At 45.9% G+C, this 27,943-nt stretch overlaps 7 protein-coding genes across 7 annotated transcripts; 3 read left to right on the top strand and 4 right to left on the bottom strand.

Annotated features, from left to right (window-relative positions):
• Nucleotides 1–6,553: 6,553 nt before the first annotated feature.
• GLAREA_00341 (Zn2/Cys6 DNA-binding protein) lies at nt 6,554–8,121 on the top strand (the record flags this gene model as incomplete). Its single annotated transcript, XM_008085099.1, has 2 exons — nt 6,554–6,920; nt 6,989–8,121. 2 exons carry the CDS (start codon nt 6,554–6,556, stop codon nt 8,119–8,121), a joined length of 1,500 nt encoding a protein of 499 aa, XP_008083290.1.
• Nucleotides 8,122–9,282: 1,161 nt separating this feature from the next.
• GLAREA_00340 (uncharacterized protein) lies at nt 9,283–9,759 on the top strand (the record flags this gene model as incomplete). Its single annotated transcript, XM_008085098.1, has 2 exons — nt 9,283–9,374; nt 9,426–9,759. The coding sequence occupies 2 exons, from the start codon at nt 9,283–9,285 to the stop codon at nt 9,757–9,759; spliced, it is 426 nt and encodes a 141-aa protein (XP_008083289.1).
• Nucleotides 9,760–15,467: 5,708 nt separating this feature from the next.
• Nucleotides 15,468–19,112, top strand: GLAREA_00339 (C2H2 and C2HC zinc finger; the record flags this gene model as incomplete). Its single annotated transcript, XM_008085097.1, has 1 exon — nt 15,468–19,112. The coding sequence occupies one exon, from the start codon at nt 15,468–15,470 to the stop codon at nt 19,110–19,112; it is 3,645 nt and encodes a 1,214-aa protein (XP_008083288.1).
• Nucleotides 19,113–19,633: 521 nt separating this feature from the next.
• GLAREA_00338 (alpha/beta-Hydrolase) lies at nt 19,634–20,954 on the bottom strand (the record flags this gene model as incomplete). Its single annotated transcript, XM_008085096.1, has 3 exons — nt 19,634–19,778; nt 19,877–20,658; nt 20,709–20,954. The coding sequence occupies 3 exons, from the start codon at nt 20,952–20,954 to the stop codon at nt 19,634–19,636; spliced, it is 1,173 nt and encodes a 390-aa protein (XP_008083287.1).
• A 799-nt stretch (nt 20,955–21,753) lies between these two features.
• Nucleotides 21,754–22,779, bottom strand: GLAREA_00337 (uncharacterized protein; the record flags this gene model as incomplete). Its single annotated transcript, XM_008085095.1, has 1 exon — nt 21,754–22,779. The coding sequence occupies one exon, from the start codon at nt 22,777–22,779 to the stop codon at nt 21,754–21,756; it is 1,026 nt and encodes a 341-aa protein (XP_008083286.1).
• A 1,163-nt stretch (nt 22,780–23,942) lies between these two features.
• GLAREA_00336 (uncharacterized protein) lies at nt 23,943–24,773 on the bottom strand (the record flags this gene model as incomplete). Its single annotated transcript, XM_008085094.1, has 1 exon — nt 23,943–24,773. The coding sequence occupies one exon, from the start codon at nt 24,771–24,773 to the stop codon at nt 23,943–23,945; it is 831 nt and encodes a 276-aa protein (XP_008083285.1).
• A 1,575-nt stretch (nt 24,774–26,348) lies between these two features.
• Nucleotides 26,349–27,290, bottom strand: GLAREA_00335 (uncharacterized protein; the record flags this gene model as incomplete). The annotated part of the gene is made up of 1 exon (XM_008085093.1): nt 26,349–27,290. The coding sequence occupies one exon, from the start codon at nt 27,288–27,290 to the stop codon at nt 26,349–26,351; it is 942 nt and encodes a 313-aa protein (XP_008083284.1).
• Nucleotides 27,291–27,943: the final 653 nt, after the last annotated feature.

The raw sequence follows: 27,943 nt of genomic DNA, 5'->3' as shown, positions 1-27,943 counted from the left end.
CCTTGGATAAAAGGTTAGCGAATCAAGCTGTGCTAAAGAACTGGTTTAAACCATCCTTCTGGCCAAGAACTTGCAGGATCAGCGACGCAAGCGGAAACCATTATCAGGGGTCTCGGAATGCTGCAGACTCTTGTAATACCTGAGTCAATAGGTAGAGAAGGATGGTTCTGACCAGTCGGCCGCTGACGCATATCGCGCAAACAAATTAATCACTTTCAATGCAGGTCAAAAGATGTGGAATAAAGTCACTCCCTTCTGTAATTTATATCTCAGGATTTTATCGAGGGCTCGACAGATAATCGCGGCCAACCCTTTGGATTGTTGATGTTCTCATCAGGCGATCTTGTCATCCATTTCGCTTTCATTCGGTGATTCCACACCAATACTTACCGCATCGCACATTAAGCGAAGTTTGTATTGAACGTTTATGTATGGCGGCTCGCGGTGGATAATATAAGTGGCAGACAAAACTCTAATAATTGAAAGATCAAGTTGACGGTATAGTGTATATTGGGCCAATTAAGTAAACAGAATCGAGGATTTTTGTATGACTCCCCGAAAACAGGACGATTCAGACTCTGTTGAAAATTAAAAAGTACAGGTCGAAATGGTTGTTGGTACTTCGTAGGTCCACAGGTAACTGCCAGTTATATTGACCACCACGAGGACGGGTCATCCCGTGGGCACTTGCATATAGGATCATTGCACAATGTAGCTCTTGAAACAGCTTCATGTTGGTTCACACCGACTACGACTGGAGCACGCTGACAAACAACTTAGTCTGAAATAATCGTCAGCTCATGTGCTTCCTTCGCACATCATACTTATTACTAACGCTCGGTCTGCACTTCAGCCCCGATCTCGTTTCGTTGTTGATTGTCATATAGTAGATTGTCGAGGGATATTCTTCAACGAGCAGCACTCTCTGGCCACACGAAGGAACGATGCGAGGAGATGCATACATGACCACGTGGATTACGTGAGGCTTCAAGGGAACAGTCTCGTGGGTTGGATTGCGGCGCGAGTGCAGAATGTCACCACTTGGGACTGTGGGGTTGAGCTGACTTGAATGCCACCGTAAGGATTTCTTAGTGCCATGCCAACCATATGTTCAACTAGACATTCGCATGTCAAGTTGAGCCTGGTAATAAATTTGGGCTAAATCTGCGATATGACAGGCACAACAAGTGATCGATGGCGTGGGTAATGGGCTTCTAGTCAACGACATCCCCAATTCTTAGCATGAAAGCAGAAACCACAAGCAGAGTGAATTGATATGGAAATCGAGATTGACGAGTATCATGTCAAGAGATTCGCACAGGGATTTTCGGGTAATGCACCTCCATCCTTCTGTGCTGGCCGTAATCCCAGGTGAAGTAAAGCTATGCATTCTCGTCTGAAAGCTGCAGCAGACAACGTGGGTATTGCGTGGAATACAAGAGTTCTCGTGGAAAAAGAGCCACTGACAGAATGCAACATGACGATATTAATATGGAAATAAAATGAGGCTGCCTCAAAGATAATAGCCTGAAATGAGGCCCAGGGCCAAGTATAAGAAAGCAAAGGAGACGAAGCTGAGACCACGAAGTCCAAGCTCAGGAATCAATAACTCTGCATGAGTTATAATTAGAACCTGAAAATGCATTTCTGCAGCAAGTGCTTGTTATTAACCACAGGCACAACTCAATATAGCACACACACCGTGCTTTACCATGTGGAAAGCAGCACCAATGTAGCACTCGCTCACCAAACATACTCGGCGACGTTGAACGACAAGTGGATAGTAGGAGTGCCGCTCTTGCTCTCAACAATGATGAGGAGATGCGATCTTGAAGCTGCTTCCTGCATGTGGCGCCTTCTGGCTACTTGTCCATGTAGATTAATGTGTCGGTGTGAGAGATAAAGTCCTTCTGCCAATAATGATTACTAAAATATCGTCTTTACTACCTAGGTCTATCTCAGTTCGGGGCCAGAGGCTTGTGCAACGTTGAGGTCTCAGACCTCAGCTGCAGGCTATCGGGCGATGAGATGATGTACATCCGTATTCGGTGAAATCCCAATTTCGACTTCAAGCACGGATTCAATTCCTGAAGCAGTTAGAATCGACAAACTCGCCGAGGCAAGTTGAACGAGACGTTAATAATCTGCCAATAACAACGAAAAAAGAGTGTTCCTGGCAGCGTTTGCGAGAACTTACAAAAGGAAAGTCAGTGGCTGTTTCTGATGTACGGAATGGAAACTCCGATTCGCAGAAACGTGGCGGTACCGTGATGGAAAGCTGCGCTATTCGGCAACTCATCCCTGAATGTGTTGGACGTTGGCCGCCAGTTGGTGCTCGTTGCCATTCGTAACTCTCGCCAAAGAGGTGAAAGAAGGAAGTTACGAGACGGCCTGATTTCCATCCTTGCGGTCGTGCTCACAGCAGCTTTTAGGCAAAAACCCAAAGCTTCTTTTTCGCTCGTGGCAACCCGGGATATACCATGATATTGCAGAATCGCCTACTGCCAGGATGGGCCACCCTCCTCGATTGCCCAATCACGACGATATTGACTGCTGTCCACACAATAAGTCAACACCGCTTTGCATGACCCCGGGAACTGTCAATTCATGTCGGACAGTTTCCTGCCATGTACAAAGTAGCACGGCTGTTGTGACTTCGGAATAAAAGAGAGGCTCACCGGAGAATTTCTCCCAGGCTCTGTGTTCCAGCCATTCGAGGAGCTCTGCATCGCGATCCCGTGGAATAGAAACTGGCACATACCTACTGTAGGTAGGTATTGGAACGTTGAGAAGCCGATACGGAAGAAATGCTTGTGGCAACCTGGACCAAAAGATGGATGAGATGGATCTTTTTCAGTGGAGCACTCCGATCGTATCACTCACTTCGACCTTCTGCTTTGTATTATTTGACCGTCTTGTCGGAAGCGTGAGCTCGAGCTCGCCAGTCTCGGAAGGGGATATGAGTCCGAAAGATCATGTGACTGACCTCCTCCAATAGAGCTCCTCACTTCAAATGCGAGCTGGACCCACGGGGGTTAGCCTTCCGTCGATCCGAATAACCGGAAAATTTGCAAGACCTTCTTGATTTGACTCTTTGCCCATACGAAGGACGTTTTCCTGGCAATACTGGTGCAATAAAAACATGATTAGTATCAGACATTCTCAACCAAACAAACATTCGCTTCTCAAAGAGCACTCACTGCTCTCCAGGGAGCACGCGATGCGGCCAAGTATGCTTGCAACAGTGCAGCATGTGCATCAGATCACGTCTATATTTAGCGATATCCCTGCCTTTCAATATCGATCTTCCCCAGGACTTCCTCTTCCCTCTTCGCTCTTGCTACGCACGTAAATGGTAGACTTATTTCCTCATTGGGCAATCGTGGTTCGAGCTTTTGATGAAGCTGATACCGATTCTCACCGTCAGGAGTCAGTCTCTACCAACTGTCTACGAGTACAGTTGACGACGGTCTATGGAATCTCGGGCGCTCACTTATTTACGCAAAGCCCAGATTTGGTCACAGGATGAACCCAACATCCATACCGTTGGGATTATTGGGGAAGCGCTGTGTCGCGCGTACTCGACTCCAATATGTCAGTGTGCCAGAGTTCGCTTCTAATGTCCTAAACAAGAACGAAAGGTAGTAATCGTTTTAGCGCACACTTCCAAGATGTCAAGCGCCAAACCTTCTTTATCATTGCCATGCTTTTTCAATCAGTGACAGTATAGCGTACCATTCACGCATGACAGCACGTGAGTGATGAGCGAAACCCCCTGAATATCCGGTTCGTCCCTAGGGTCAGCCATGTCTTCTGGCGGCGGGGAGTGACTAGCTCCCCTTTCTTCAGTCTGTTCCACGTCCCCGGTGGTGAGGCCAGAGTTATCTTGAATGATCGACACTTAAGCATCGATCAGGGCTCAAAGCGTGGGGAAGTATATCATTCTCCATAGTCATAACAACGCTGTGGTGGAAGTATCGATGAAGGATTTATTATTGAGCTCCGCGTTGCGTCCCTTAATTCCCCTCCTAATGACTCAGCGGCGTTTTTAGAAAAGGTTCACCAATAAGAATTAGAGAGCTGGTACTCTAGCGGACCTTGACGTGACAGAATCCGTAATAAAAATAACGGATAAGGCGCCCACGCGAGACTCCCTGTAGCGCATGAACAACTGCCCAGCCTAGCTTGGTGCAAATTAGACAAAGAAGCAAGTTCATCCACGACTTCGAGAGTCACGACTGACTACCTAGACTTTTGGAGTCTCAAAAGTCCGAGTAGCGAGCTGATGATAACGTGGTGTTACCAACTTGGCAGCTTGAGCGGGCAGCCAAGAAGGGCTACTTCTTGATAATTGCATCCGTAGGCATAGCTGTATGAGTAGGGGATCAGAGACTCAGTCACAACTCTTTTCGGGCTGCAGCACCATTTGCGACGTTCTTCTCGCATTGGGCTGAATAGCCTGCAAGGTCTGTCACTACTTCTGCTTGATGATCATTCGGTTTGATGCCCACTCTGGTTTCCAGGCTGAGAAGGTCACCTGGAGAAGTTTATTTGATGTGCTCGTGGGTCCAAATAGAACTACTCCGTATGTATTGACCCAGGAATCTTGGTGCATAGGGGAGTTGTCTAGGAGTTGTGAACGAGGGCAATTGCGACGACAATGAAAACAGCTTTTCTTGTTTATCACGACCATGGTCGTAAGAAGACAGCTTGGAGCATTATTTAGTGGGGGAGCGCTGCTGGGGATAAAAGGTCCGTGAGTGTTCAATTTGAATGTGGATCAGGAGGCGGTCTCGCTAATTACCTGATACACTCCAAATTGCCCCCTCGTTATTCAGTTTGCCCCCAGACATCCGACGCTAATCTCACTATTGAATAAGTTGGACGCCAACAAAATTCTTGCTCTGGTTAACAGAGCGGCGAGTGGTGCTGACGACCAGCACAGATTATTGAGAAGCCTTTCGTGGGCAGGAGTGGGCCTTCCAGAGCAAACCTAGGACCTGTCAGATCATGACGGTTTGGTGTTGGCGGATCGCCCACCAAAGCCGCCTCTGTTGGACCCTTTGACACAAAGGATATCCTGTTCGTCGATCCAGAGGCGACTTCTTCAGCAACTGTTGAGCTCTTGTAAATTTTCCGGCGATTTTCTGTGCGGCGACTTGTGAAGCCATACCAAAAACGGCTATTCATTCTCCCAAACTCCAACCCATGGTTCCGAACTGGAAAACCGGTCCTTTTCACAAACTTGGCCCCTGACTAAGATGTCAGCAAATGTAGAGGAGTATGCTCCTGATCAGCAAAGCAACTGAAGAGCAAAATGTGCTTTGCTGGTAAGATTCGCAGCATGTCGCGACAGTTATACACCATCAAGGCCACTGGGCCAGCATGTCCAGGAAGAGGTAATAGAAGCCAGGTAAAAGCAGCAGCGTAGAATACGAGTTACCAAACCGAATCNGAAAAAAAAAGACCGCCAAGGAGGACCTAGGATGCCATGTAAATTATAAGGTGTACCAGGGCTGGAGCTGGCCTCAACTGATCCGCTTTCGTAGTGGTCAAGGGTGACCCAATTCCGTGGCGTAACTGCAAATGTTGTTGGTGCTTTAGATCAATAAATCTCGAAGATCTCTTTCTTGGACTCTCATGATACTCTTGACTTCTCACAACCTTCGTCGAAATCCTTCGCCGCCACCATTGACTCCACTGACTTCACTGCCGCTATCATTGTAACCCATCACCATTCCCTCTGCCACCACATTATCCTGCCACAACGTCTCACTTGGGGGTTAGGGTGTGGCTCTGCCTCGACTTTATACGGCTATTCGTCGACCATTATATGTCTTAGTCTGTCACCAAAATCCAACGTCTCCTCTGCTTCGGAAATAATCTGCCATCAGGACTGTTGCAGAGCACTGGTGCACGTAGTGGCGCTGAGCCATACTCTCTCATTCGCTCTTCCTGTATTCGAGCTCCCCACGGAGAGTCCCTATCCCGCCAAAGCAAGCTTCGAAGCCTTCGACTGACCTGCCACCTTGCAAATTAGCAAAAAGTTCTCCTAACTGCTACTCAAGCCACATTCTATTCTATGGTCTCTGCAGTCTTCCTTCGTTATGATATGAAAGAAAGCGCCATTAACGAACTCCCTGACACTGGCGCAGAACTGGGGTGTATATTTGGCAAGCCTTTTGCGTGTTAACCTGCCGCTATTTAACGCCAGTGATAGTGCCGCTGTCAGCTTTGATCGACTTCGCGCCGCTTGTTTTCTCCACTCGTTCCTGGATTTCGAAGGTGATTACTTGAGGTACATTCTACATTCACCATTATTGTAGTTACTCCGCCAGTGCTTCCTCCCAACAACATCAATCTCCACACCAAAACACGCCCTGCTACGTCGACCAGAATCCAGGGCAAAGAGTGTACCTGTAAAGCAACATCAAGAACGTCTGCTCTCTGACTTCGTAGCCGACTGTGGAACCCCTATTGGATCTGGCCGTATGAAGAGCGAACGCAGTTGATGGCAGTATCTGTGCGAAGCTCACTCTCGTCGAAGACAGGAATGTGGCCTTTGGGAGATCCATCAAATACATTTCCATCATCGGGATCGAATGCAGTAGCGACGTCTATGGCGTATCAATATCCTGTTCCAACCTCAAATAATTTTGAGACTCCGACCAACTTGATTCCGAGCTACCACCATCCTCCCTTAGAGCACCATCAACCGCAAGCCATTGCTCCAGGACCGCCGACACCTACTGGTAGTAAAAATTCTGGACCAGGAGCTGCTCCGAAAGCAGCCAAGATCAAAAGATCGATGTCTACTCCCAATGTGCGCGGACAAGCAACAGCCGAAGCAGCAGCACTTGCGCTCTCAGCCGACAAGAGAAGAAACAAACTTGGCTACCACAGGACTTCAGTCGCATGCGGTAAGTAATAATAACTGCGGCTTTTAACGGCGAAAGCGATGGCGTGCGTGAAAACTGATCGCGAACAGGTCATTGTCGTCGGCGAAAGATTCGCTGTATCCCAGCACCTGCGGATCCGCAAAATCGCTGCTCAAATTGCATCAGACTAAAGAAAGAATGCAATTTTTACCCAGTCGATCAGCAGCCGCAGCCAGACCCAAGACGTAGTGGTTCCAAGAGTCAAAGCGGCACAGGCAGGGCCTCAGAGTCGACTTCACCTACGACTTCCTCCGGTCAACTTCCAGATATTCCTTCGAATTTGCCCTATCCGCCTCTGAATATGCCGCCAATCCAGGATCTAGGAGGCCCCCAGATGAAGCGCCAGCGAACAGAAAGCTTTTCGCCTGAAAACAGAGGTGGAAAACCACTCACTCCGGGTCTCAACAGTTTCCCTGAGAAAGTAGCCGTCGTCACTTCTTCACGTAATTTCGACTACAACCATGGCCCGACAAACTGGATGGCCCCAGATGCGTCTCCAGGGCTCAAACAACAAGGTCAAGGTGAGGTTCCGCAAACATTCTGGAGAGCAAACACTTCGCAGGACTCCCCTCTTACCCCAGCCTTCTCACCGTTTACACCCAATCTACACATTCCACCACCACAAAACTGGCCAACTCCACATACGGAGCCTAGTCCCAGAGATGACCTGGTTTGGTCTGTTCCCCAGCGGTCGATTTCCTATAGCAATCTGGAAGGTCTGCACAACCAGCAACAGCAACAACAGTACACACCATCGTATACGCAATCACCATCGAGCTCGATTCCTGACCACTACACCACCAAACCACGTCAGCAGCACGCTGGCATGTACCCGCCGCTTTCGACCCAAACAACGGGCGGTATGATGGCGCCGACGGCCTCAGCGACGACAAACGAGCCATCTCCACACCCTCACTCGGCAGGCTCTTTACCTCCCGCGAACTTTTCGTCCTGGCAGCATCAGTACCAGCCGAAGCCAATTGGATCAAATAGTGAAGGCTATGGATATTCTCAGCATGAAAGTCTCCCTCGTCCTAATCCGGCCGCTCATTATGCTGGTGACGCTCATCATTCCACTTCGGGAGCACCACCATCAGCCCCTACATACTATCAAGAACCCCAAGGTTATTATCAAGGACCACCTCAACCTCATTCTGGATATCATGGCCACCCGGGAAGATAAGAAGTTTGAGGATACATGATGAAAGACACCCCACTTACGTATTTCGCTAATGCATTGAATTGATGATACGGCATGTAAAATCTCTAGAACGGCGCATTTTTGTTGACGCTTGGATCTCCATTAAGAAGGAATACCCAAAAGATGAGCATTATACCCAGAAAATAGTTGTATGGATTGTGGAGGCTGGACGGATTGGGTATATATTCAATGAAGTTCACGGCACTTTACGAAGACACTGAATCGGCCTGTTTGTGGCAGCATAGAAGCGAGATCGACGTTACGGCAAGGGGATTTTATCGGCAAGGAAATTGAAGAACGTGATATGGAGGAATGTAGCTTTGGGAGGAAAATTTCATGTCCATAATACAGAGTAAGAGAGCTCGTTGGCAAAGAAAATCGAATTGTTTGCCCAACATGCCATGCTATCAAGACATTCATCCGGCGGGGTTGAGAATGCGGAAAAAACCCAGTTCTGTGACTTTGATGTTTTTACCTGCCTAGCTACCTACCGTTTGTAGATATAATACCACCTGCCGAATTGCTCAACCTCACATACGGAGTACATCGGGGACCCCCCTTTATTCTTGGCAGAGATCCAGATCTGGCTCGGAGCCGACACCGGGCCGATCCGTCTGAAAATCGAAGTGACATCCCGGTGTCAATCATCTCGCAGCTGATGCCCTGCAATAAACTCCGCACAAAGCCAAGCAACAAGGTCGTGATATTTCTCTGAGACCTCTCGTTGACCCAAGCTTCTTTATACCTTCCTTTCTTTCTTCCTTCCTCATTCGCAACGACGTGCTTTCTTTTTGCTGTCGACATTCCCGTTTGTAAATAGTCGGCCCAAAAGACTGACCAGCAGTGTGTCTCCTAACAGGGACGCTTATGCCGTACTTCCACACTATTTGAGCGCACCCCACGGATTCTAGCCCCGAACGGAAAGAAGCAAACAGGCACAGGCAAAGCAGCGACCGCTCACACTAGGAAGGGACCACCCCAAATGAAGTGGGCTGGCATGTTTCAGGTAACCTTCCTTTCATTCGCTCTTCTGGTAGCACGTCATCCATCCGTCTGGTCTCTATCTTTGCGATAATTATCTTTTCCTGCGGCGGAAAGACAGTTGAGATAACACATTGTTCTGGAAGCGAAAAGGAAGCAGTTATGGATCTAATTGAGGCCCTACAGCCTCATCCCGAAGATCGACTTCATCTACGTCTGCATCGTGCGCGTTCCGTGATTTTGACAGCTGAAGAGTAAGGCTCAATCTACTACACGCTATCGGGGCACTAACTCACTTCTCAAAGGCTGGTTGAAATACGCGCGGCGCAACGAACGTTCGAGGGAGCATATATCCGTACGGCGCTCGGCCAATTCTCCTTTGCGCTCGTGGTGCTCAAGATCTTCACGTCCGAATTCTACTCCATCGGCGCGTTGTTTGCGACATATGGAGCGGGCATATTGTTGGTGAGTATGTATCGGAGGCACGAGGGGAATCGGCAATTTTTCAGTGAAGTCGGAGATGACGGGATGGGAAGGAAGAAGTTTAGGACGAGTGGTAATGCAGTTGTTGTATTATCTGCGTTGAGCCTTGGGGCTTATGTGAGTTTGATTGCACTTACAATTCGCTTGGATGGTTAAGTTGGACAAATTGGATTGAAGCAGAAATATGATGAGATATATGGATTGGCTTGCAAGATGGTAGTTCCGTCAAGTAATAGGAGTTGACGACCAGATTGCCCTTCACCAGATGAGTTGGATTTCTACGACAACATATGGAAGTTTTGCGACAGGCTCAGTGGTGGGAAGGGGAGCCTCAATCAAATTCGCTCAGCGAGTCGGCAGGGTGGAATGCTGAAATTATTTTTCAGCAAATCTCCGAAATACCTCCTGCTCTTTGAGCGCCTGGTTTTACCCCCAATGAACCGGTAGCAAAGATTACACCGCCGCAATAAACTGGTAGACACCCTAAGTCCAAGAGTGTCTCTCCAAGGAACGAGGGTTGAAAAAGAGGCAAGGAGAACATGAAGCTCCTTTAATGAGTGAGGCACTATCAGACCATTTGACGAGGAAGCATGGACCCAGACTGAGAAGCACTGGTTGGAAAAATTCTATTTGGCAGCAACACATTGTACAATTTGGAAAGGTGTAGTTCTTGGCTGACTCTTTGAGAGCTACTGCCAGAGATCTATGGATACAGTAAGGCAAATGATACATCTTAGCCGCTTGACAATAGTCTTTGAATAGATACTGGTCTTTAGGAAATCGTACTTCCATGATTCCGTCTATGCTTATGAAAGATACACGAATTGTAGTGTTGACATCTAAAACAGTCCTGTGTATTGACCAAATTTTGCTGTATATCATCAAGCCATCAGTGCTATCCATACATGTTACCTGACACAACGCTTTGCCATTGTAAAATATATATCGTCTGTTTTTGGGATCCGTCCAATCCATTTTTATGGAAATGAGTCAGATCAAACAGCTAAATAGAATAAGCATCCCTTATATGTCTCATTTCAGCCTCTTCTAGGACCACAGGTCTCGTTAGACCCTAATAAGTTTTGCTGGTTTCAGCGCTTAGTTGAGAAATCAAGGACTGTGAGTTGTTACTAGACATAACACATGTCTTTCTTCATGTTCTTTCGGAGGTAGCAGGTCTTATTTAATACTCATGTTCAATTTGCCTCATCTATAATACAGTTTCCTCTCTCAATGCGACCGCGAATGTCGTAGAACTTCTGAACTCGTCGAGCTTGGAGTCTGATAAATGTCTCAACCTGCCGCTCATAACAACGGTCGAAGAGTATCTTCTATTGACGCCGTTTTAGATTTAGAGGCTGATAGGAGAATTATAAACTTCTCTACAGTAGAGTAAACTAGTTGATGATTCATTGTTGAGGGTTTGCCTCTTGTAAAGCCATCAGTGTCCCTACCTTGGTTGTACATGGCACTATCTCTTGTTTTGATGGACAGAATGACACCTGTTTTCAGTTTATAGGTTTTGACGGCTCTGAGCTTCAAGACGTAAAGATAAGTTTGTCTATGCATGTTATTCACTTAAACTAACCCTAACCTCGGTTTTATTGTTGAAGGCAAGAAAATATTTCAAGGCTTGGGTGTTTGAACAAAGATTTTGCTTTGACTCGACAGTGTGTTGACATTATCAGCTCTTTGGAATGTATGCTTTTAATCGTCTCCTAGGGCTGGAAACTGCTAACAAACCAGAGCGATGTTGAAAGAGACGAATGTAGTGTCATGGTAGAGGCTGAGGAACAGCAGGTATTGTACCCAGCAAGTGGTTGTATTTATGTAGTTTAGAGTAATATGGAGGTTTTGTTGAGAATTGGTTTGGAGACGATGCATATATATAAAGAAAGTTGGTCATCCTCTCACTGAGAAATGTGAATATGTGTTTGCTACTAGGGCTCGATGATTAATCATCAATCATGATTTAGTCATGATGAAAGTCTCATGATTATCGACCTCGAGACTTTGTTCGTGATTAAGGTATAGAGTTATGAAAAGATCGATGATTAAGGCCTAAAAGTTATGATTAATCATCGATAGTATATTATATTTTTGACCTTAATAACTACTATTATATAGGGTCTAAAATATAGTAAAAGATAAAAATAAACTTATAATTTTCTTAGGTCCGAAAAAAAGTATATATTTATACCTCTTTAGTACTAAAACGTTTTCGGTGATTAATCATAAATTAATTACGAAATAGAAATATTCTATAATTGACGATTAAGAGATTCAGGAATTACTTATGATTATACAATTATTCTATGAAACGATTGATGATTAAGAGGCTTCGATCATATTAATCGTTGAGGAGCCCTATTTGCTACATTTGGTAAACAAATTTGATTATGAAAGTCTAGCACTAGTCAAAGACACCAGCATAAGACATACCTCGTAGACATCAAACCTGTGATGGCGAACATGGACCATTCTACGACATACCCAAACCGACCCTCCAGCACTTTGTTTGAAGTCTGAAGGCACACCTTGCCCTAGTGGAACAGCAAAGTTCGGTCTCAAAAGCGAGTTTAATCGGTTAGTTGAACAACGAATGTGCGATTGCCTCTACTTTGAAGACTGAAGGTACCTATCAAGGAGCGTGTGTTGTGAACCCTTTTTTGACATGGCCATGTATGAACAAGGTGTCCCGTTAGTCTCATAATAAATTAATAAATTGGGGAACATGCATAGGAAATTCTGGGAAATTCCTCGTTTGAGAATTATCGAGGCTGTTAATCGGAAATCATTGACTGCTCGAGATTTTATGTCTGGCTCACTGCCGCACGTTATCTTCATCAGAGCTTGAAGTCCTCATATATAGACCTCCCAGCCATACCGTCAGACAGCGCTGAGTGAGACAGTCCTCAGCTTCTAGCACTGTAAGTATGACACCCAGGCAGACCATAAACCGTCGTACAAGATAGCATCTCAGATCTGTGGTGCTTACACGGTAAAGCCTGAAGTCCTATACGCCACGAGGATGAAAGTGAGTCTAATATCGAATATCACAACACTTCTGTGGATATGAAGGTGCAACTTTCATCGAGACTTCTGGTAGTTGAGCCACAGAACAATTGATTCAGGTTTTGTATTAGAGACAACGTTTTTCAATGAGGCAGACTCATAGCTGTTATCGGCTTTCGGCTTTCGATGGCCTGTTGCTATCATGCAAGACGTACACAATTCCAAGACAATCAACAAAAGAAGCAAAATAGAAGGCGGCCAGTAGCCAACATGAGAAAGATGTACTGGAATCCGCCTATGTCAGATTGCGTGACAAAGATACTGGTGGAAATTTGAGAACAAACAACTGAGGCCATGCAAGGTTGAATAATGAGACGGATATTGCTCCTCCTGTGATGTTCACAAAAATCTTACTGAAGATTCTCATCTCCAATGTGGCAACCGAAGCTTTATGGCAATTCATTTATGCATAAGAACAATCCAGTAATCAGACGGGAAACGTCAAAGCCACTCGGGAGGATCCAACAAGCCGCGATCCTTCTCAGGGTCCTGGCTGGAGATCTGATCTGGCCCGAAGCCTCAGTGACGGGAGACAACGGTACTTGCGATCCCAGCAACGGTCAAACTTCCGAGGTGGACTTGAAGTGAGAATAACCGGGACATGTAAGCCGTTGAAGGCCAGGCTGCCATGTGGAGGCCGGACTCTGGTAGGAGATACCTGAGTCTGGCAATGATCGAAATCTTGACTAGTTACTCTCGTCCAAGTGATGACAACACATCTGGCAGGATTCGAACAGCAAGATCGCAACTGTGAGCCTCATGTCACAATCGCGTCAACGATATAGATGGCCCGTCTTTGTGAAGTTCCAAGATCGCGGAACCTCTTCCGATATCTGCATAGCAGATTATCCAGACTTCAAGGCTGACAAGTGGGAAGGGAAGCTCGCTGATTGGAGAATGCCGTTGATACACCTCGCCGCAGTGACCTTTCAATTCCCACTTGAGGGGTTATTGATCGAGGGGACGTTGAATTTACCGGATTTGCAGGATTTGATTCGTAGAAACCATAAGGCTAGGCTTTTAACCTCCACGGTAGTGGAGGGGCAGAGCTGCTGCGGATAACAGTCCTTCGGTCACTGATTGCGGCGAGGCTATGTTGACGTAGATTACAAGCTTGTCTTGTTTGAGCTTGTGTATCGTCTGAAGACCTTTGTGCATCTTGGATCCCGAGAACGGAGATAAAATTCATGCAGGAGAGTTGGTTGGAGAGGGAGGCTTGAAGCGCGAGTTTGAGAGGAGGCAAGTGAAAACCACCACATGGTGACAGTGTTGGTACGAATCGTACGGTGGTCAATCAATTCCTCCCAGAGTCTCACCATGCCGAGTAGCTTTAAATATGGTGTATGTTGTTCGTAAACGAAGCCTACCAGAACGCAGTATGACCAGCTGGACTTGGAGTTGGTGCTACGTAGTACGTACATGAAAGAAAGAAAGATGCGAATGTGTATTGGTGTTTCCTGTCCTTGAGTCTTTTTGTCGATACGTGGCCCACGATCAATTGAATTGATCATATTTGCGCAGCCTTTTTCCGCACTTGCTCAATGCGATTTTCAACGGCCTCAGAGATGGTTGAATTGAGCATGGAGAAGAGGCACAGCCACCCTGAAATCCGAGGGCTGACTGACTGGAGGTTAGCACAATTGCAAGGCAGATCTCCTGGGATGCAATGCTGCGGCTGGCTATCCTATCATCATCGTCGACGATACTCTGTCATTGAACCGGAGATCCATCTGGAGAGAGAGGAGAAAAATTCAATCTCAGCCGATGATTGTAGGCAACTTGTGAGGTGTTTAAGCAGGCATTTTCAGTCGCAGACTCCCATATCGTGCCCATACCATGCCATAGACATAGCCATTGTCTCTTTCTCCTTGTCTCACTCGATCATGTTACTGATGTCCGAGTCTTACCATCTGGATCTCGGCTTCTTGCTGGACCACTCATTGCTTCTATTGTGCATTCTCCGATTGTTGTGTTGGTCGTGCTTTGATAACATTGTCAAACGTCAGGCAAACAACCACATCGTCCTCGCTAATGATCGACTGCGCATCAGCCTCTGCTCCAAGCTCCCCCTCCATGTCCAATCTAAGCCCCTCAGTCCTGGCCTCCCTCGAATGTCCTCATACAACCTCCACATGCACCCCCGACATTCCTCTCTCTTCTCAAACTTTGCACAATTTTCTGGACCGCGGGCCCCTCTGGAAAATCAATTGATCGTGTGCCAACTGACACCCAACACCTTGCGCATTATTGTTCCATCGCGACTGACCGCTGGCGCTGATCTCCAACCGGCCCCCCGTCCTTCTAAACGCTGATACTGCTCACTCCAGTTCCAGCACGCTCTGTTGTAACACGGAACCCCGAGTCTCTGCCCTCGCGCGTAGCTAAATCTGGCTCCTCATCCCCAAACGCGCTGCATATAGCACCCGGCCGACTGCAGACAGACCGAAGAGACCAAACCTAGCGCCCGCTTTCCTGCCCTATTTACGAAATACGAACCAGGTGCCAGGAACCACGACCACCACGAACCACCGCCATCAACCCCATCTCCATCCCATCCCATCCCATCCCATCCCATCCCACACTTCCTCAGGCTGCATACCTACACCATGACCAATGCCTGGCTCCGTGCTGTTTAATCGACCTCGACCAGCTAGACCACAGCAGCATCAGCAGCAGCTCTGTCCCTGTCAGTAGGCCCGGCCTCTCGAGCCTACCTCATTATACCTCTTGCTTCAATATATACATAGCCTCCTTGCTCCATACATCTGTTTCGTTTCTCGGTCACACAGATGTCTTCTACAACTTACAACACCTCTGCTTTCGCCGACGCACAAGACTCACGAGAGTTTGTCGGGGACCTCGACGTGAACGACCCTCATCTCTACAACACCTTTGATAACGAACACCTCTCGCCCTTCCCTTCGTCGCACACCGCAAGCAATTCAGTCAGTCCGTCCAACCATCTAACAAGTACCCCGGGCGACAGCTATTCGGAATATAGCACTTACCAGCAAAGCAATTTCAGTGAGCTTGGTGAAGATCAGTTCTTGGGAGTAGACTTTGGTGCTGGGGTGATCAGAACGGACTCGCTTCCTTCTAACATATACGGAAATACAATATATACACATTCCGATCTCAATCGCGCTTTACCAAATCTGCCATACGAAGTCGAGAAGCCGGCGTCCGATACGTTGACAGCTTCGACCTATCCGCTCAGCCCAGTTCATACAAGCATACCCAATACACCATCGCCTGCTGCAATTAACGATTTAAAAACGAATGCCACGATAACAGCACAAGAGCTCAACACCAACTTGCACAAACCACAGTATCAGAGTTTTGAAGTTGGCACGCCAAATACCAACACAGCAAATCTTCAATTGACGCCGGATCATAGTGGAAGTAGTCACACAAGCGCCGAGGGCCTTGAGCCAACCACAATGACTGGGCTCGACCACAGTCCCCATGTCATGGTTTCTCAGTGGAGTCAGGGTTACACGGAGCCGTTGCGTGCTCCCTACAGTAGAGAAGGAAGGTTCGCGACAACTTCAGATGGGGAAATACCACAGAGCCAAGCAGCTTCAGTCTTGCGAGGCGAGGACGGCTCATGGAGATCGAATGAGAGGACTGGTCAATCGGGCTTAGACCCTAACAGTAGAAGAGCCATTGAAAACGAAACAGTTGAGACCCTGGACGAGCAAGAAGAGCGACGTCGCATTGCGCACAAGAATATTGAAGTTTTTGAGTGGAGGTCCCAGGCTGGTGGGAGTAGTGAGGCTGAAGAAGAAAGAGCTGGGCAGTCATACTTCCCACCGCCCCCACCAAATCGAGAGTGGTATCAACAATCAACCCCTCGTCAGCATCCAGACCCCGCGGAAAACATAGACAATATTGGGCCGGTTGACGATGCTGCCAGTATACGGGAAAACAAGACAGTTGCTGGGCAGGTGTATTATGATACGGAATCGAGAAATGGACCGCTGAGCCAAGTTGATATAGAGTTGATGAGACAACCTCGTCATTGGAATGATGCTCCAGCTGTGCCTTATATCATGACTACCACCTTCCAGCCTCAAACCTCGAATGACGCGATGGAGAGATTCCGGAGGCATGCAGACACCATCTCCATCGCTTCGCGAGCTGCAACATGGGGAACTCGCCGGCGTAGTGAGCCCAGTCTTGCAGATTGGGAATCTGTTCAAAGTGGTAGCTTTCTGAAAAAGCTCAGTATCAGTAAGCCAACTGCCACTCGACAGCATAGCCTTTTCGATCAAGGACTCGACAAGTTGGCAAACATCGTTCGCAAGCGCAGTGAAAGCAAACCTAACAGCAGCAGCAAACTCAAACGCAGCTTAAGTGCACACCATGTTCAAGATGAATCCCAGATCACGCCTGCTTCACGTCAAAATAGCCAAGGCACTCTAGCACCCCCACCTCGAACTCCAAGCTTTGGTAAACGGCAAACGCCCAGCATCAATACCGCAATGGCTGTCATGGTGGCACCTCTAGCTGCTGTCGGCACCACACACGCACGCAATGGATCAGTTAGTGCAAGTCACGGTGCTATCAGTGCTACTGCGACCTCGCCAAAGAGTCCAAATCATCTGGGCTGGCCTAGCAGAGTGATTCATCGCGCTAGAAGCAGAAGCGATTTGAGTCAAACGACTCCCAATCCTGGCCAAAGTGGACTTGCAGGGCTTTGGAGAGGGCATGGAGGACCACCCGTGCCTACTTTGGCCTCCCCACCTGTCGAGGTGCCCAGTGAAATTGATACAAGGCATCAGGCTGAACTGCAAGACCAAGACGAGGACGAGGACGAGGAAGATGAGCAGGCCGATGAGATTGATCTCAAATCGGAGGGTGAGCAAGATCCTATCGTACCGAATTATGAGGGATTCAAGGCTCATGTAAGACGTCTCAACCCAAACATGGATCCGAAGCACAATTGGTTGGTCAGCAGGATTGCGCATCAACAGGAAATCCGCTACAAGAATCTGTTGGATCTGCGAGTGAAGCATTCTCAAGCTACCGGAAACCGTAATTGTGGTGCTGGTCGTCTTTGCATTGCGCTTGGAGGCAATGCGACCTTGTTGGATGCTAAAGGACAGCCAAAAGAACCCGACCATTCGAGTACCGGACTTCAGCTTGTCACTGATTTCTCAGATGAGGACTCGAATCCAGGGGAGGGCGCCCTCAGTGAGGAGACATTTCCTCCAGGAGTTCCAATGCCACCAACCAAGAACTTGCCTGCTGAATTCGAGTGCCAGCTGTGTTTCAAAGCGAAGAAATTCCAGAAACCATCTGATTGGACCAAGCATGTTCATGAAGATGTGCAGCCATTTACTTGCACCTACGATAAGTGTAAAGAGCCCAAGTCATTCAAGAGAAAGGCCGATTGGGTTCGACACGAAAATGAGCGCCATCGCCACTTGGAATGGTGGATCTGCCAGGTTGACGACTGCAGGCACCCTTGCTATCGTAAAGATAATTTTCTGCAGCATTTGGTTCGTGAACATAAACTGCCAGAGCCAAAGCAGAAGACGAAGGCTGCAATCAAGAAAGCGCGGATGACAGAGCCAGCATGGAAGATGCTCGAGTTGTGCCACCACGAGACACAACACCGACCCCAAGATGAGGCATGCAAGTTCTGCGGCAAATCTTTCACAACGTGGAAGAAGCTTACAGTTCATCTGGCCAAGCATATGGAGCATATCAGTCTGCCGGTCTTGAGGTTGGTTGAAGTTAGAAATGTGGATGCAAACACAATTATCAGTCCGGTCGAGCAGAATCTCACACCCATCACACCAATTAGTCGGGCGAAAATGGAGTCGCAGAGCCCATTCAATATGAATAGCATCTCACCTCACATTCCTATGAACAATCAGCAGTTTGGAACTTCAACCTTTGATAATTTCTTCTCGACTGGTCCAAATGGAGGGTTTGGTGTGCCACAGCAGATGGCCCCAGAAGCTTACAACCAAAATCAATTGTATGCGAGCAACAATGCATTTGGCATCCAGAACATGGACCAACGCGCCTTTGGCACACTAGATGCTGGTGGCCTCAACCAAGTTAATCAAACTCGTGGTTTCAGGACCAGTGATGCGGGTTTCACTCAAAACCAGCATCAAAGGACATTGTCACGTCCATATGGCTCATTGGACGCCAATTTCTCTCATCAAATACCGGAACGAAACTTCGTTCCTACACCGACCTCAGCATTCCCACTAGCCCAGGAATACACGTCGGCAACAATCTCACCATCGACCTACCCAACATCTAACGTAATGGGCCTACACGAAGGTGCCTTCATGTACGACGGTCTACCTGTGAGCACCACACAGGGCTTCCAGCAACAGACCCCAACGACGCGGGCACCTGCCAACAATCAACCTTACGGGCATCTTGGTCAAAATGCATCCTACTATGGATAACACAACTCTTATAAATTTTCTTTCGGTTTCAGTACCTCTCTCATGATCTCAGCGTTCTATATAGATATCCCCGATTGTTCTCTTTTTTTTGCAACATAGATACCAAGACGGCCTTTTTACGTTTGGCTAATTAGCGAGGGGTTATGGAACATATATGATTATATGAACGGCGTTTTTTGATACTACAACTATTTATATCTAAACATAAATATTACGAAATGAATATATTAAATTACTTATTCCATGTGGGCTGTGTTGTTGTGCTACTAAAGAGTTACATTTCTTCATTGCCTCGGTGCCAACACGGGCTATTTTTGATACACTTTATACATGAAATGTGAGTTTATCTGCAGGCAATAACGTATTAGAAGCCGGGGAAGTTATTGTAGAAGTAAAGTAGTTAAGTCATAAATCCTGTGTGTTTTAAGCGGTCAATAAGATTTAAAGCAGGAACCTAAATTGCCTCGCGATCGACAAGATAATTGTCATTTACTTGCATTCTAATCTGTTCTAACCCGAATCTAAATACGCCACACTTTAGCAATATGCCCAACGACTTCATCTGGATGCGTGATGGGAAACTCATGTCCACCATGTACGACTTTCCAAACCACATCATCGGCACCAATTGCTTCTTTAGCGTCTTCCTCCAACTCATTTGCAACACTACAGGATGTTAGAACAGTACTCAGTAATAATCTCGGCTCCAACAAGAAACCGAGCCTCTTGTCCCTAGCGGGAGGAAAAGGAAAAGGGAAGCTCACATGATAGGATCAGTATCCCCTACGATAACCAAAACCGGCACCTTCAAGCTCCCTAGCTTCCTCCAAGTCTCATTCTTTCCGCTAATACTACTATACCTAATACTGCTCACAAAACTCCTCACAAACCCCTCGTGATGTCCCAACTGCCAACCCACCGCACTCGCAACCGTCAGATTCGGCCTCTGTATATTCAACGGCGAAGCCCGAAACTCTACATCGCTCGTCCCTTTAACTTCAGCAGCAACGGCCGTTTCTGGCATCGGCGTAGATGAAGCCGGTGCTTTCGTGAGTTTCTGAATTGAATTCGAGGCCGAGGGACCATCCATGAGGCGTTTCCGGATCAGATGCTCGAGAACGCGAGTCGGCAAGAAGTCGTTATATAGAATCTTCGATTGCCATCCGAAATGGTATGGTCTAATGAGTCCAGCTGGAGCTAGCAGCACAAGACCTTGAATCAGATGGGGGAAGAAGGCAGCGAAATCAGCGGCGATGCCGCCGCCTAGGGAGTAGCCGATGATGCTGAACCCGTCAAGAGTCCATGAGAGAGGGGAAGAGGTAATGGCCAGAAGGATTTGAGTTGTGTAAAGACGGGAATCGTGCGGGAGATCTGGGGAATCTGAGTACCCGCGACCGAACAAGTCGAGGAGAATCACGCGACAGCCTTTTTGGACGAGGGCATGGGCGATGTTGCCTAGTGAAAGACAGGGCGTGGAGATTCCGTGGATTAAGAGGACTTTCCTACCGTCTTCGGGTCCCCATTCGTAGATTCGCGTTGTTCCGTACTGTATAGATTAGGTTCTTGATTTTGCACGTGATATGGGTTGAAACGTACCGGACTGTCCACGTCTCTTGCGCCGGGGAAGAGATTTGGAGGATAGGGCAGGTTGTCTTGCTCTTCGTAAGATAGACTGGGAATAATAGAGGCTCTTGGACTTGGTATTATTTGTTTTGGAACGGGGTTCAGTTTGCGTCTGATCGCGTCTGAGAGGATGAGTGTGGTTGCTGCTGAGGTTGCGATGATGAAGCTTGTTTTGCGGGAGGGGACGTAGTCCAGGAGATTCTGGAATAGCTCAGCCATGATGATTATTGGTTAGATGAGTGAGTCTGGCTAAAAGGAATACATGATGTTCGGGTGTAATAGCGTTCAAGATGTTTGCTGATGGCTGGATGTTCGGCTACGTTGGGAATGGTCAATGCGTGCCGAGGATAGCTTGCGGTGGACAACAACGTCAAGTTCCAGTCGAGACATGATGTTTACTCGATTAATATGACATAATATCGCTCATTACTCCAATAGTCTTGGTTAACTGATACCTCATTGAGCTATATGTCAAACCCGAAATTCCACTTCAAAAATTAGTCTCCTATAAGTTGAATTCAGCTTCACATTATTCGGTGGCCTCATCAGCACAGCGTTATCAGAATTTCCTCAACAGAGAGTATTGTCTTGAAACGATACATGTCTTAATTTTCCAGGTATACATCTAAAGAGCTCCTATTTCCTCCGATCTATGAACACACTTTAATTCTAATGTACAAATTTTCCTGTCCCAAGCGAATGTCTAAAAAGATAGTTGAAACTCGATATCATGAGTTGAAAAGAAGAGAGTGGCAGAGATCCCAGGCACAAAAACCTAACGGGCCTCGAAATTTAGATATGGATATATGATGGCCAGCCGTTTTGCTGGAAGTTCGTCTATGGTGCGAGTAGCGTGAAAAGTATAAAAGAATTTTTTTTGGTGTTTTCTTTTCGGGATTTGTTTGTGGTTCTCTTCCATCGTACTCATACAAGGGTTTTTTATGACGGTGGTCAACGTGTTCAAATCAGGTTTTTCGGTCGTTGTGTCGAGTTTGTACCAGGATGGAGGTACTGCTTTTCAAACTTCTGCAGTGGGATCAAAGTAATATTTGGCCCCCTCTTCTTCTTCGTCTAAGAATATAATCTCCGGAATTTTGCAAGCATTACGTATCTTTTGTTCTCTTTTGAACATGTCTGTGATGATATTCCTAACCTCTCCCTGGACTTGAGTTGATCTCAGGTCGACATGGTTCGGGCCCGCACTGCTATCAGAAGAATCAGAGGCTTCGCTAGCAGGACGCTGGTAATAAACACGATAGATCAGAATTAACTCCCTGAGATTCCGGAAGCCATCTTCGACACTTTTGTAGAATGCTTGCCGAGCAACCATACCTGGATCCGCGAGACCGGCCTCATCCTTAGTTTCAAGCCAGGTAAAGTTCCCAAGAGCAATGGATTGAACCTTCTCAAGATTGTTGTCCGCCTTGTCGTGATCGTCCCCAACGACTTGTTCACTCACACCAGCAACATTATTATTATTCTTCAGTAGAGCTTTCAGATGACCAAAAGCATCTTCTGGCGCCAATCCACCCCAAATATTAACAACCCGATCGTTACCTACCACCTCCTCGCCATTTTGTTTTAGTGTAGTCTTGCGCTCCGTTGAATTTGGCCGGTAGACTAACGTGTCGTCCGGAAAGCTGAAATAGATTTTTTGGTCTTCAGGGTATTTAGCTACCAACCCTCCCTTCGCGTGACTATAGTAGTAACGATTTTGCTTAATTGCCTTTCCAAGAATAACTCCATAAGTCTTAAGTGCTTCAGCTCGCCATAATTTGTTGACTGCGAGTTGCGCTGGTTGCTTTATCAGCTTCTGTATCTCATGGACAGTCACAGCGTCGTCAACTGGAACAGGGAATTTCCTTCCAGTCTGAATGACTAGACCGCTTACGCTACATCTTTGAACAACGACAGCACGTGGTTCATAAGACAGTTTCAAAATCTCCAAAAACTTCTCCACCGGTAACTGATCCAACTTATCGAACTTGTCGAGCTTGGGCTCCGTTGAAGTGCTTAGTGCACTCTTTTCATTGTTTCTGCTCATGGTGACTGTTGGTGTTGATTTTAGAAGCTCAAGTGGTTTTATTTGTTGGCTATATAGTTCTGTTCGTATGTAACACTGTTGTGGTGATGTTTGAATGAGAAGGAAGTAGGAGGAGAACAGAGTGGGAGAGGCCTTTTATAAAGAACGCTGAGCTTGCGTTGTGAATAACATTTAAGGGGAAGTATGTGAGTATGCTGTTTAGACTTAATCCTCTAGAGTTCCGATTTGAGTCCTTTTGACCCAACATTCCCACATGTCGCTTTATCTCTAGGACACATTCTTTGAGCTCCCCATGCTACAGGGTAGTTTCTGTCATCTTTGCATTCAAAATGGCTCTTGTGACTAAGGTCAGGGCCGGTGTCATATTCATTACTGTATTTCCAGGTCCGCAGATACACATGGCGCTTAAGGAGAAATCCTAAGGTGAAGTCGTAGACTGGATAGATAATTAAGGTACGTTAGCACACATGTAGTCATTTGAACCCTGTCAAAACTGATTTTGAGCACAAATTTGACTGTAGACTTTTGTAACTTAGTGTTGTGGGTAATATACTTTCAACTATGTTAGTGGTGAATGTGGCTAGAGATAATCACATAACACTCTCTCTAAATATCTCGACAATCAAAAGTCATGTTTTTCAAGACCCACATTATATCTGTTAAGTTATTTAACAATGGCTACAGCCTATCATAGTTATGGCATACAGGGGTGAAAAAGCAACGGCTGTCGTAAGCCAATGATCATCGCCTAACATTTTAAGAAATCACAGCTACTACATCTACACGTGTCTTAGAGTTACGCGAAATGTAAAATTTAGGGTTAAAGAATCTCTAGAATTTGCTTCTTTTATATTACAGTTTGGCTTACGGCGGCCAAGATAAGTGGCAATTTGTGGTTCTCCTCCATCGTACTCATACAAACTTTTTTTTTTTTACATTAGTCAACGTATTCATGTCAGGCTTTAATGTCGCTTCCTCGAAGCAAATTATCATCCAGATGAGGGTACCAATTAATTGGGTCTCTCTAAACCTCGTTGAGAAATTTTTGGGCGAATTCACTAGCTTCGTCGATGAAGATAATCTCCGGGATGCTACAATCCGAGCGTATTTGTTTTTCCCTTTTGAACATTTTGCGGATCTTGACTCTGACTTGCTCTTGACCCTTAGACGTTTTGGAGTTTGATGTATTGCTCATCATCCCCGTGATTAGAGTAGAAGAGGAACAATCTTTCGAGGTTTTGGAAGCCGTCTTTGATTTCTTCTTCAAGCCTTTTGTGAAAATAGGCATCTTCGCTGTCAGAGTCGTTGCCGTCTTGGGGTGCAGGCCATGCAAAGTTAAAAAGAGCAATGCTTTGAACTTTTTCCAAGTTGTTTCTAGCGCTGCGGTTTTCATAAAATTCGGCCTGAGCTACATCTTCGTCGAAATACATATTGTCGTCCTCATGTTGACGGTATCGAGAATCCTTCAATAGGGCTTTCAAACGGGCAAGTGAAACTTCTGGTTGTTCTGGCACGTGTGCGGTAGATATCTTTTCCTTAACCTCCCGGCTTCCTTGGTCCGTAACATAAGTACGAGTTATGGGATACGGATGGCAGGCTAGTGTGCCCTGTGTTTTATGGAGGTAGATTATTTGGCCCTTAGAATGTTTCGGGCAGAATGTTTCGGTTCTGTGGTCGTAGCGTACGCTGTGGCCTGGAATGGATCTTTGCAGAATTACTGTATGTGTCTTTAATGCATGTTCTCTCGTCTCTCTGCTGGCCCTAAATTGACCTGATCGATTACTTGGCTTATACACCTCGTAGATTTTCAGCTCCTTATTTGGTTCTCCGCTACCTTTAACCGCACCGACCACAGCGCACTCTCGAATGACGACAGCATGTTGCATATATGACAGATCCATAACAGCTTCACGTAACTCTGCGGGAAGATGTGCATAATAATGGAAATCTTTAAGCGGCTCTGTCGATGGAGCTGTGTTATTTCTTTGGCTCATGATGAATTTTGAACTTTTGAGCTCGAGTGGCTTATTATGTTGGCTATAGAAGTATGTTTGTACACTTCCGTTGTGATGTTTGAATGAAAAGGAAGAAGGGGGAGAACAGCGAGAGGGGAGCCTTTTATAGTACTCTGAGCCTGCGTTATAATTAACATTAATAGAGAGTTATTTGAGTATGTTGTCACAGAGATAATCCCCTAGACTTCCAATTTGAGTTTCTTTGACTAAACATTCACAGATGCCTCTCTGTCTTTAGACACATTCTTTGAGCTCCCCATACTACAGGGTATTTTCTAGTCATATTTGAGGAACGTTCTTGTGACCAAGCACTCAAGCAAGCATTTGGTGGGTCATGATATCTTCAAATCAAGCGCTACACATGGCGCTCAGCGACAAGTCCTAAAGTGGATTACATGGATAGCCGAGGCTTATTATTACACATGTAGTCGTTTGAGATTTGTCGAATATGCTTCCAAGTATAACATTGACAGTAGATTTTCATGAGTTATTGCCATGAGTAACAACCTTTTAGCCGTGTTCGATATGAACACAACCTTAGAATACTCACATGATAAACTTTCCACATGTCTGTCATTCTAGTTATGAATTTCATTCCCCAAATGATATCCCTTGAAGCAACCAACAGGGGCTAGAGCCTATTTCAGACAATCCATATAAAGGTGACAGAAAGCAACAATTCCCACAAACGCATACTCCCCCCCAATAATCCACGGATTCATAGCAACGGCATCTACACGCGTCTTTTAGTTATGCGGAATATGAAGTATGGAGTCAAAGAATCTCTGGAATTTTTCTCCTTCATTTCACTGGTGGATTCACAGTGGACAGGATACAATAAGTGGGCTTTGCAGTACGATATTTTCTCAGAACAGTGGACGAAATTTACGATATTTTGTTGATTGTTTTTAGTAGATGTAATACTTTTAACTCTATTTAGAATAGAATTGCGATTCAAGCTGCTTACCCTCTCTAAAGTATACTATAAATTCACAGAATAGTAAGGAGGTTCTACCATTGCGTTAGTCCTCTCCGAGGTGGGCTATACAGAGGTGGCTACTACCAAATGACGGAATGTTGAGCCCCGGTAACCCTTCTTTTGTTTTCTGAATTGTCTTTGCATTAACCTAATCAAAGCAAACCTTTTATACAGCGTCTTTTGAGTGACAGTATAGAAAATGAATAGACTGAACGCAGGTCCGACGACTCACAAGTGGTTGCCATACTGTTAGAAAGCGAATATGGATTGATGATGAGGTTTTATTGTATTCTATTTGACATGTAAAAAGCGACGACACGCATTTACGTAGGTTTATTTAAGAAGATCAGCCAAAAGAACATTCGATCTTGTTTTTGTATTTGTTCTTGTGTATTTGTCTAGCTCTCCTCCCATTGTACTTCTATAAAAATTTGTTTTTTGACTTTAGTTAAGATGTTTAAAGTTAAGTTGAATCTTGTATTATTATACAGGGTTAAGTGTGTATTGAAAAGGTGTATCGTGTCGTGCCAGTAATCAAACAGGGATGTCGGAGAAGCTCTGCCAGGCCGGCAGAATCAATGACCGTCCAGGTGACGTTTTGGAATGTTCAGTTTTGGTAGATACTGTCGGGCTTTTTCATCATTATCTGAAATGAAAGTGATCTTCGGGACTTTGCAAGCAGATTGCCGTTTCTCCTTTTCGAACATCGCAATGATTTTTTTTCTGACTGTACCTTGGTCTTCAGAAGTATCAAGCTTGTAAAACACCATATCTTCGTCATCAGGATCATGAATCTCGTTGTAGATGAGAAACAGGTTCTTGAGGTTTCGGAAGCCATTTTTGATTTGATCGTTAAAAGCCTTCGCCGGTTGTCGAGCTTCATCATGGTGATACTGCTCATTCCTGACCTTGGCCCACCTAAAGTCCCCTATAGCTATGTTTTCAACTCTCTCCACATTATTCTTCGACTTCAGTAAATCTTTGAGAATCCCGAAAGAATCTGCTGGGGATCTTTTTTCACTAGTGGCGTATTGGAGACTTTCCACTTCACCGCTTTCCTTGTTCCGGATAGTTTCACGTACCGCAAAATTGGGACTGAATGCTAGCGTATCAACTTCAAAGTTGAAGCGGATTATAGGTTTCAGTTCATCTTTATGCTTTGGTACAACTGTCTTTTTATTGTGGTCGTAAAAGACGCCATGCACCGAGATAGCGCTTTGGAGGATTTGTTCGTAGTAGCGAAGTGTTATATCTTGCAGTTTGTGGTTGACCTGGAGGAGTGTCGGGTTCTCATACGGCATTAACAACTCCGTAACGTATTGACTAGTCTCGCGGAGTAGGTTTTCTTCCAGTGTTGTTCCAGCAGGCTTTATCACTCCAACCACATCACAACCCTGAATAATAATAGTCCTGGGGACCTGTGCTTCTCGAGCGATCTTGGTTTGGATCTCTGTGGGCAAGTCGTCGAACTCGGTGGCTTTCCTTGCTTGGGTATCGTTACCGTCACTTTGGTTCATGATGAATCGTGGATTAGAAGCTCAAAGGTTTTGAGTTGCTAAATTTTGAGGTTTTTGATCTCTTGTGATATTGTTTGAATATTAAGATACTGAAATATACAATAAGGAAGAGGAAAATATTAGAAAAAGAAGCCCTTTATATTGTGGTCTGAACATAGATGTGAGTAACTGTTGAAAAGTTCTGTGAGTATACTGGTGCAGACATGTTCCGCTTGACTTCAATTGCGATTCCTTTTGGCAGAGCAGTCAAGTCTTACTATCTTTGAATTGTACTCTTTGGGGCGTACTAATACTGGGGATTTCTTAGTCATTTTTGAGAGTAAAAAGATTTTACTGATCAGAGGCTCTGAATTAGAAGTGTGTGTATCACCGAAATTTACAGTCAGGAGCTATACATGGGTGAAAGCAAAGCCTGAAAGGGAGTCTATTAAGCAGACATAAGACATAAATACATGTATAACCCCTGTCAATTGGTTGCATATAACGTAGGATACAAGTTTGACTGTATGTCTATCTCTACAAATCGGGTTTATGAATGACAAGCCCTTAATCACATGAATCATGAGTATGGCTCCGGGAGCACACTCGTTGTCCACACATTTCGACATTTGTATTTTGGGTCTCGTTATACACATGACCGGTATTAATTCGAC

The sequence above is a fragment of the Glarea lozoyensis genome (assembly GCF_000409485.1).
Source record: "Glarea lozoyensis ATCC 20868 chromosome Unknown GLAREA3, whole genome shotgun sequence".
NCBI classification, from domain to species: domain Eukaryota; kingdom Fungi; phylum Ascomycota; class Leotiomycetes; order Helotiales; family Helotiaceae; genus Glarea; species Glarea lozoyensis.
The sequence above is the reverse complement of the archived record's forward strand: the minus strand, read 5'-3'. Positions and strand labels throughout refer to the sequence as shown.